Source organism: Hyperolius riggenbachi, chromosome 2 (genome assembly GCF_040937935.1).
Source record: "Hyperolius riggenbachi isolate aHypRig1 chromosome 2, aHypRig1.pri, whole genome shotgun sequence".
In the NCBI taxonomy this organism is placed as follows: Eukaryota; Metazoa; Chordata; class Amphibia; order Anura; family Hyperoliidae; genus Hyperolius; species Hyperolius riggenbachi.
In genome coordinates, this window is record NC_090647.1 from 516425704 (window position 1) to 516436545 (window position 10842).

At 41.3% G+C, this 10842-nt stretch overlaps 1 protein-coding gene across 2 annotated transcripts in view; it reads left to right on the forward strand.

Moving 5' to 3' along the window:
• CHODL (chondrolectin) overlaps positions 1 to 5209 on the forward strand; it is a 178164-nt gene extending 172955 nt beyond the window's left edge. For both annotated transcript variants that reach the window (XM_068266132.1, XM_068266131.1), the window contains exon 7: positions 5024 to 5209. In XM_068266132.1, coding sequence (XP_068122233.1) covers positions 5024 to 5108 — 85 coding nt within the window. In that variant the 3' untranslated portion in view covers positions 5109 to 5209. The remainder of the gene's footprint in view (positions 1 to 5023) is intronic.
• The last annotated feature ends 5633 nt before the right edge of the window (positions 5210 to 10842 follow it).

Genomic DNA, 10842 nt, shown 5'->3' on the forward strand with positions numbered 1-10842 from the left:
GTGATAGATAGGAAGCAAAGATTGGTTCGTTGATGGTGTAGTGAACGATGTACTAAAATGTTTCACTTCCGATCAGAATTTCTGATCGCTCGAACGATTTTTCGCTAGAAATTGGACGGTTAGTGGCCAGCTTCATACTTTTAAGCTGCTTTCACAGTGCGACGTTAAAGTCGCACGTTATAAAAAGTCATAATGCAGCAACACAAAGTCTGTGCGACATTCACAATGCTCACGTTGCGTTGTGTATAACGTGTAGCAATATTTCGAAAGTGCTGCATGCTGTGCGTTATAAGCGTTATTAGCTGCGTTGGACTGTTTGCACATGCTCAGTTATGTTTTTTTTTTTTTTTTTTTTAAATATGACACATGCACCGTTTTCGTTCTATCAGTATGCAACAAAAATGGCGCACCAAGAGACACATAAAGCAGTTTAAAATAATGTCCAACTTCAAAACCAACATGCGTTGCGTTAGGAGCAAGTTTTGCGACTTTAACGTTGCATCAAACGTAACGTCCCACTGGGAAAGAGGCCTTAGTCATAGACCCTGAACAAGCATGCAGCAGATCAGGTGCTCCTTGTCAGATCTGACAAGATTAGCTACATGCTTGATTCTGCTGTTATTCAGACACTGCTGCAGCCAAATAGATCAGCAAGGCAGCTGGTATTGTTTAAAAGGAAATAAATATGATGGCCTCTATATGCCTCTTGCTACAGTTGTCCATTTAAGTGATCCTGTAGTCAATCCATGCATATGAAGCCACACTTTAAAGGGCAACTGAAGCAAAAGAGATGTGGAGGCTGCCATACAGTGGGTTGCAAAAGTATTCGGCCCCCTTGAAGTTTTACACATTTTGTCACATTACTGCCACAAACATGCATCAATTTTATTGGAATTCCACGTGAAAGACCAATACAAAGTGTTGTACACGTGAGAAGTGGAACGAAAATCATACAAGATTCCAAACATTTTTTACAACTCAATAACTTTAGGGTCATTGTCCTGCTGGAAGGTGAACCTCCGCCCCAGTCTCAAGTCTTTTGCAGACTCCAAGAGGTATTCTTCCAAGTTTGCCCTATATTTGGCTCCATCCATCTTCCCATCAACTCTGACCAGCTTCCCTGTCCCTGCTGAAGAGATGCATCCCCCGAACATGATGCTGCCACCACATATTTGACCAGTGGGGATGGTGTGTTCAGAGTGATGTGCAGTGTTAGTTTTCCGCCACACATAGCGTTTTGCATTTTGGCCAAAAAGTTCCATTTTGGTCTCATCTGACCAGAGCACCTTCTTCTTCCACATGGTTGCTGTGTCCCCCACATGGCTTGTGGCAAACTGCAAACAGGACTTCTTATGCTTTCTGTTAACAATGCCTTTCTTCTTGCCACTCTTCCATAAATGCCAACTTTGTACAGTGCATGACTAATAGTTGTCCTATGGACAGAGTCTCCCACCTGAGCTGTAGATCTCTGCAGCTCGTCCAAAGTCACCATGGGCCTCTTGACTGCATTTCTGATCAGCGCTCTCCTTGTTCGACCTGTGAGTTTAGGTGGATGGCCTTGTCTTGGTAGATTTATAGTTGTGCCATACTCCTTCCATTTCTGAATGATCACTTGAACAGTGCTCCGTGGGATGTTCAAGGCTTTGGAAATCTTTTTGTAGCCTAAGCCTGCTTTAAATTTCTCAATAACTTGATCCCTGACCTGTCGTGTGTGTTCTTTGGACTTCACGGTGTTGTTGATCCCAATATTCTCTTAGAGGCCCTCACAGAGCAGCTGTATTTGTACTGACATTAGATTACACACAGGTGCACTCTATTTAGTCGTTAGCACTCATCAGGCAATGTCTATAGGCAACTGATTGCACTCAGATCAAAGGGGGCCGAATAATTATGCACACACCACTTTGCAGTTTTTTTATTTGTAAAAAATGTTTGGAATCATGTATGATTTTCGTTCCACTTCTCATGTGTACACCACTTTGTGTTGGTCTTTCATGTGGAATTCAAATAAAATTGATTCATGTTTGTGGCAGTAATGTGAAAAAATGTGGAAAACTTCAAGGGGGCCGAATACTTTTGCAACCCACTGTATTTATTTCCTTTTAAGCAATACCAGTTACCTGGCTATCCTGCTAATCCTCTTCCTCTAATACTTTTAGCCATAGCCCCTGAACGAGCATGCAGCAGATCAGGAGTTTCTGACATTATTGTCAGATCTGAAAGATTAGCTTCATGCTTGTTTCTGACATTATTTGGACACTACTGCATCCTAATAGACCAGCCGGACTGCCAGGCAACTGGTATTGTATAAAAGGAAATAAATATGACAGCCTCCATATATTTCTCACATCAGTTGTCCTTTAATCCTGCAACATAAGCATATAACAAAAACACAGTGGTTTGCATTCCTTTTTACCCAGATATTATTGATTTCCATTTATACTGTACAGCCATTTCAAAGTGTAGTGAAATTTGACTATGGCAGTAATCTAGTAGTTCAGTCTCTAGCCTGACTGCTGGTGCCGCCGACTCCCTCATGACCACCCCTCACCCCATAGCAGAAGGGAGGAAGGGGAACAGTGATCACTCCGGACTCGGTCAGTGTTGATAACGCAAAAAACAAGAAGGACAAATCCTACCACCAGTTATACACTGCAAGGCAAAAAAAAACCCAAAACAAAACAAAAATCAGATATTAAATTATAAGGCTATTACATTTTTTTTATTTCAGTTGTTACTGTATTTTTTGGACTATAAAACTCACTTTTTCTCCCCCAAAAGTGGTGAAAAACAGTCACTGCGTCTTATAGTGCAAGTGCAGGAAATTACTGACTTGTGAATGTATGCCAATACAAACCTCCAACCTGCTGCAATGTGGGACTCCCTGTACTGTGCCCATGCAGAGGAGGATATAGGGGGACACAAAGGGGCATAGAGGAGGACACAAGGAGGACAGAGGTGGACACATGAGGGACACAGAAGGACACAAGGAGTACAGAGGAGGACACAGGGAGACACAAGAGGAACAAGGGGGCATGAGATACAAAGGGGGTATAATCCACAAGATGCCCCTTCACCATGGATGCACCAGGTTTAGTATATATTTTTTTCCCTGGTTTTTGTCCTCCAAACCTAGGTGCGTCTTATGGTCAGGAGCGTCTTATAGTCCGAAAAATACAGTAACTTATTTTAGCCATTGCATCAGCTGTTTTACTACACAACAATAAACCAATAAAATATTTATTGCTAGGTACATAAAATGCGTTTTTTGGTCAATTTTCCATTCGATTGATTTTCGATTCGTTTTTCCGCTCGATTTCCTACTTGATTCTCTTCTCGTTTCTTATCAATTTTCATTCACTTCTATGAGAAATCAAGAGGTGAAACGATCAAAAGTAATATCGGACATGGCGGAAAATTATCTATCGATTGTATCTATTGAACGCAAAAATGTATCACGTGTACCTAGCATTACAGATACAATATGTATCCATCAAACCAGCAGGTAGAGCTGCAAAGCAATTGATAACATGTAATTTGCAAGATTTCACATACTCCTTATAAGATAACAACAACAAAAAAGTGTCTGTGCATATCTATCTATCTATCTATCTATCTATCTATCTATCTATCTATCTATCTATCTATCTATTGGCCATCAACTTCAATCCCCACATCCAAACCATTGCTTCAGCTTGCAATTTACGCAACTCCTTATCCATGCCCTCCTATACCACCTGGACTACCGTAAAACCCTCCTGTCAGGCCTCCCTCAGAACCGCATAGTCCCCCTACAATCTTCTGTATAATGATCGCAGCAGCCAGACTAATTTACTCCTAAAACCGTTCTGTGTCCATGACTCCCATATGTGAATCCCTTCACTGGCTCATGACCCACTTCAGAATCAGCTTCAAGATCCTATGTTGCCTACAAATCTATACACAAGTCCTGCACGATCTACATCTCTGACCTGGTTTAGGAGACACACACTTGGCCTCCCACTTCGCTCCTCCAATGAACTCCTCCCAACCACCGCATGCATCTTGCACTCTCATGCACGACTACAGGACTTAACTAGTGCTGCCTCCATCCTGTGGAACTCTCTTCCACTGCCCATCAGGCGTGCCCCCTCCTTCAGCACCTTCAAACGAGCCCTCAAAACTCACCTCTTCAAGGAAGCCTACCCCACCTTAACGCTGCCCTAACTCTCTCTGCCGAGAACCTCTCAATGCAGCCCTCCTCCTTTCATGTCACCACCCCCTCCCTCTAGATTGTAAGCCTTCGGCAGGGCCCTCTCTTCTTGTGTACCATACAGGGACGGATTTACCATAAGGCACTGTAGGCACGTGCCTACAGGCGCCTGAGGTGGGAAGGCGGCTCACTCCTCTCCCTGAGCACCTTCCTCCCTCCTTCCCTTGCAGAGTCCTGCTGAGAGTATAAATGAGAGGTTGCTCACTCTGCTCTCTGCATTCCACTGATCAAATCTCCCTTCAGTCACTGCCATATCTAGCTACTTAATACTGAGGTTCCTCTAGCTACCTAATACTTGAGGGCACCTCTAACTACTTAATATTGAGGTTACTTCTGGCTGCCTAATACCAAGGGGCATCTGTAGCTACCTATGACGGGCAAGAGAAATGAGGCAGAAGTGACAGCTGGGACAGCCAGCACACTTGCGGTACGGTTTGGAAGGAGTTTGTAAGTTCACGAAGGGCAAAATCTAGGGTGTCAGGACATCTGTGCCTATAGGCTCCTGTAAGGTAAATCCAGGCCTGGTACCATACTTGATTGTACACTCTACCCAGAAAATGTGAACTTGTTCTACTAGGGCTATTACTCCAGTGTATGATCTGGCATTATGCATTTTATTTCTTATTTCCAGTATTGTGTTGTCGGTCACCCCTGTTATCATTGTCTGTGATCTTATGTATTGTACAGCATCATTTGTTGGCGCCAATAAATAATAATGATAATTATCTGTCTATCTCTGACATTTAAGCATGGCTCTCTGTTTATTTCTAGCAAAGAAAGATCAAAGACCAGCCCAACCCAATCAACTCTGTGGATTTCCAAAGCTGCAAGGAACGAGATCAACATGGAGGTATAGGAAAAACAATGACTCAAATCCCCACAAACAGCGCACAGGAAAAAAAAAATACATGTACCCCCGTTTATTTTCTGGATCACTAAACTTGAAAGCATCAGCTCGGAATGACTCGCATCAGTATTCAGTTCAGCAAGAAGAACTAACGGCTCCCCCTTGAGGCACATTTTAAGAACACTTTTATAACTCTCATGTTTCATTCATAAGCAAACTGGAATCCTTGTCTTGCTAAGTTAAAGAAAAAAAACACAATCTATTGCTTTTATTTTTTTGGTGTTTGAAACGGTTGCATTACTACACAGTTGAAGAAATGGACAATTGCTCTTCACATTTATACGGAGAGCTGTTATGTATGTTTGACATTGTCGCAATACGAATGTTCCATTTATTATTTTATTTCGCTTCTATACCAAACTTTTGGATGTACATTAAAATGTATTGCTATGAATGTGAATTGTTAGAAACTAATTTATCTTTGCATAAAGGTTTGATAAAAAAAGGAAAAAAGATGATCTTTTATTATCCTGCCTGTCTTTATTGCGTTACTCTTCCTTAAGATCAATTGCAGGCGGAGAATGCGTTTTTCCAGTGAAATTTGTCCCAGGGGTTTGGATGGCTCATGGTACTTGGAAAGTAAACCTGAGATTGTGTAAAAGGAAGAAATTATACATACCTGGGGCTTCCTCCAGCCCCCTCCAGGCTGATCGGTCCCTCGCCGCACATCTGCGCTGCTTGGATCCTACCGCCAATTGCCCGGAAAGTCGTCTGGGACGTTCTGCGCATGCACGGCCTAGATGTGTGTGCTCCCCTGTCACGCTCCTGTGGGCGGAAGCATTCTGCACCTGCGCAGTTTTACTGCACAGGTATGCTTGGCTGGACTGCGATTGCGCTAACTGGAGGATTTTCCAGGGCACATTGCGGAGGATCCAGGTGGCACAGAAAGATGACGAGGGATCAATCAGCCTAGAGGGGGCTGGAGGAAGCCCAAGGCAAGTATAATTTCTTCTTTTTACATCATATCAGGTACCCTTTAAAGTGAGTGTCCAAGTTTAAAAAAAAAAAAAAGATCCACTTTCCTGGGGTTTCCTCCAGCCCGTGGCAGCCGTCCTGTGCCCTCGCCGCAGCTCCGGAGGCTCCCGGTCTTCTCCCCTGTCGCAGCCGACCTCGCCAGGTCGAGTTCCGGGTCGGCGTCTTCTGCGCTCCACGGCGCGGGTCATGTGGTCTGGCCGACGTCATCAGGACAGTACTGCGCAGCTGCCACGGGCTGGAGGAAGCCCCAGGTAAGTGGGTCTTTTTAAAAAAAAAAAAAACCTTGGATGTTTCCTTTAAGTGTTAAATAGGAAAATACAACAAGGGGTAAGAAGAGGCCTGGAGGTATATAAGATTACCACTTCACCTCCAAGGTTTTTCCCCATAAACACCAGAGCAATAGCATTCCTTCAATTCATTCACTTATAACTTTATTACTACTTTCACAATGAAACAACCTATATCTTATTTTTTTCGCCACCAATTAGGCTTTCTTTGTGGGGTACTTTTTGCTAAGAATTATTTTAATTAAACTGCATTTTAACAGAAAAAATAAGAAAAAAAATGACAAAAAATGTTTACGCCCATTATAGTTTTAAAATGATACATGCTACCATACTTAAAACCCACATATTTTATTTGTCTATTTTTCCCAGTTATTGCACCATTTTAAATGTTTCCCTTGTACAATGTATGGCACCAATATCTTATTTGGAAAAATAAAGGTGCATTTTTTCAGTTTTGCATCCATCCCTAATTACAAGCCCATAATTTAAAAAGTAACAGTAATACACCCTCTTGACATACATATTAAAAAAAGTTCAGTCCCTAAGGTAGCTATTTATGTTTTTTTTTTAATTGTAAGTTTAACTGTAAGTTTTTTTTATTTTTTCTTTACTCCAAAATCTTGGGGGAACTATTGGGCACTGTGGGATGCCAGGGGTTAATTTGTTAATTTAAAATGTTTAAAATAATCAATATATGTATTTTGTTGAAAAAAAAAATTCTATGTAATTTTACTTTTTGGCCACAAGGTGTCCTCGCCGCCGCCGCTCACTTTCTTATGGCTGCAGCAGTTCACACGGAGACTTAGATCAATGAATAAGAACTATGTTCCCATTCATTGATCTTCCGGCTAATGAACGACAGTGGTAACGAGCACGGGAGCGCGCGCGTGCGGGGGGGATATCTATGTCCTTGTTTACTAAACAGGGACGTAGATACTCGTGCCAAGGGAGGGGAAGTGGTTAAAGGGATACTGTAGGGGGGTCAGGGGAAAATGATTTGAAGTTACCTAGGGCTTCTAATGGTCCCCCACAGACATCCTGTGCCCACGCAGGCACTCACCGATGCTCCGGCCCCGCCTCCGGTTCACTTCTGGAATTTCAGACTTTAAAGTCTGAAAACCACTGCGCCTGCGTTGCCGTGTCCTCACTTCCCCTGATGTCACCAGGAGTGCACGGCGTAGGCACAGACCATACTGGGCCTGCGCAGTACGCTCCTGGTGTCCCTTTAAGTTAAAACAACTATAATGAAAAAAATAAAAAAATGGTTACCTCAATAATGACAACTCCATATAGCAATGACACTTATTATGCACTGGCTAATAAGTAGGAAAATGTGCAGCTGCTGTCAGGATTGCTTGATCTTTTCCATGTTTGTGTGTCAGTTAAATTGTTCTGTTCTTTATTATCTGTCTTTTGTTAAGAGGATAGAACTGCCTTCAGTTAATTGCGAAGGCTTAAAAGATAAGTGTGCTTATGACACAATCATGCTAATTCAGCCCCAAATGGCACTCTGATCAATAATGCCATTATAATGCATTACCGATTTTACCTTCCTGAACTTATCTTCAAAACCTGGCTGCCTGTGTTAAAGGAAGTTGAAGTGAGAGGAATATGGAGTCTGACATATTTATTTCCTTTTCAACAATGCAAATTGCCTGACTGTTGTGCTGTTTCTCTGCCTCTAATACTTTTAGCCACAGCCCCTGAACAAGCATGCAGCAGATCAGGTACTCTGATTGAAGTCTGTCTAGTTTAGCCACTTTTGATGATCGTAATCGGATAACTATGATTACATGAAATTACATGTACATTTTCGCAATTATGCCTATACGTAATTAAAAATTGTTAATTCAAATGACTTTGTATAAGCGTTCAGAATTACGCATAAAGTTACGCATGTTTTACAGGTAATTTTGTGCCGAATTTGGCGGTGAATAGCAAAGCCCCCATACATGCTATTGCTATCAAAATTGCTACATATGTTAAAGCGGAATATAACCCTGCATTTCAACTTTGCTCTAAAACATTATTTACAGCATATTATTTGCAACCAGCATTTTTTTTTACTAGACCAGCATTGGAAGGGTTACACACAGAGCTTTAAAGTTCCGTGGAGAGAAATGCTACCCGAAGTTTAGATAGATACATTTAAGTAAACACAATGTAACAAGTGAGGAATGTGACTCACTCTCTCTCTGTGTCCGGCAGCTCCTGCACAGTCAGAGAGTGAGTCACATTCCACACTTGTTACATTGTGTTTACTTAAATGTATCTATCTAAACTTCGGATGCATCTGCATTTCACTCCACGGAACTTTAAAGCTCTGTGTGTAACCCTTCCAATGCTGGTCTAGTAAAAAAAAAATGCTGGTTGCATATAATATGCTGTAAATAATGTTTTAGAGCAAAGTTGAAATGCTGGGTTATATTCCGCTTTAAAGGGGAACTTCAGCCTAAACAAACATACTGTCATTAAGTTACATTAGTTATGTTAATTAGAATAGATAGGTAATATAATCTCTTACCGACCTGGTTTTAAAAGAACAGGCAAATGTTTGTGATTCATGGGGGCTGCCATCTTTGTCATGGGGGCAGCCATCTTTTTGGTTGAAAGGAGGTGACAGAGAGCAGGAGACACAGTTCCAACTGTCCTGTGTCCTGATCACCCCTCCCAGCTGCACACACTAGGCTTCAAATGTCAAATTCAAAATGTAAAAAAAAAAAATTGCACCAAAACAGCAGAACGAGAACAACAACATCAGAAATCCCATCATGCTTTGCACAGCATTAGGGGAAAAATGCCCGGGCAGTTTTTTTCTGTGCAGCTAAAAATGAGGCTTGTATAAGAGAAAAAAAGTTCTGAAGCTGTGAAACAGTTAAAGGAACATCAGGCCTTTCCAGTGCTGCTGAGTCAATGTTTAGTTTGGAGGTTCACTTTCAGGAGAATAGTGGATATAAGTAAAAAAATAATTAAAAAAAAAGACCTTTAAGTTTTCGAGAAAATTGATTTTAAAAATGCAAAGGAAAATGGGTTTTTAAACTCAGAAAAATGACAATAGCATGTATGAAGGCTTTGCTATTTACCGCCAAAGTCAGCACGAAATTACGCATACATGACGTGTAAATTTATGTGAAATTACGAATGGTAACAATTAACTATGAAATTAATTATGCTTTTCCCCTGAAATTTAGCATTACGATTACGATGCGTAATTGCAAATTATGCATAGGCGTACTTTATGCTCATCACTATTAGCCACATGCCTGTTTCAGATTTGTGATTCAGACACTACTGCAGCCAGGCAGATCAGCAGGGCTGCCAGGCAACTTGTTTTATTCAAACGGAAATACTTTAAATATAGTCACCAGCAAATGCCTCTTTCTTCAGGTTCCCGTTAAGCATGTTTGGTCAATTTTATACCTAAAACTTGGCAGAATGTAAAATATCTCAGGACTTATGAAATGTCATGAATAAGGGAGATAATTGCATTTAGACCACTTTTAAAGGGGCAACATGTCTTAATATATGTAAAGGATGCAATGCCATGAGTTTTAATCTCCATCTGGTATCCTTAGTTCTATGACATTTATCTTGTAAAAATAAATATAATTGCAGAGAAGCATTGCTACCCTCTAGTATGAGCAGGAGGCAGGTGTTCTCCGTAGTGCTGGACCTTTGCTGTCAATGTCAGCAGAAGTAGGCACTTAGGGAAACCTTACGTCATTTAAAAATAAAACGATGGGCAGCCATCTACAAATTCCAACCAGACTAGTCCCCAGGTATATAGACAAGAAGAGAGACGAGTGATCATGTGCCTGTACCCTTGTTACATTAGACTAATCAGCTCAGAAGATAAAAGGGGCTACATGCTTATTGGATTCCTTCTGATTACCAGCCCACGTGTTTGTGAATATGGCCCGTAAAAAGTTGGATGGCTACATGATTGGTTGATGAGATAGGCTGTTTGCGTTACAGGACCCATTGCATTTTAAACTTAAATCACTGTAGGATCCCCCCACCCCCACCCATGAAGTAAGGCAGGAGCATCACATGATCTCCCAGAGTGCCCTGGGACAGAACATACTTCAATATATGTATTACAAAAAAACATTTCTGAACCTGAAACCAGGATACTTGCGTTAAAAATGGGCATTTTCAATAATGTATTATGTTTTTCTGTTTGCCATTATGGTTCCTCTTTAAATCCTTTTTTACACAGTTCCAAAAATACAATTCAATTCAAGACAGCCCTCGTAACTCAGATCTACCGATCAGCAGTGAAGGAATTATGATGCATAGTTAAAAGGTCAGAATTTATGCCCACTGAATTCGAAGTCTGGTTGAATTATTTAGTGATCTGCCGATTATGGGTTAAAGAACAGATCCCGGCAATGCTCACAGCTTGGCCTGAGAAAATAGCA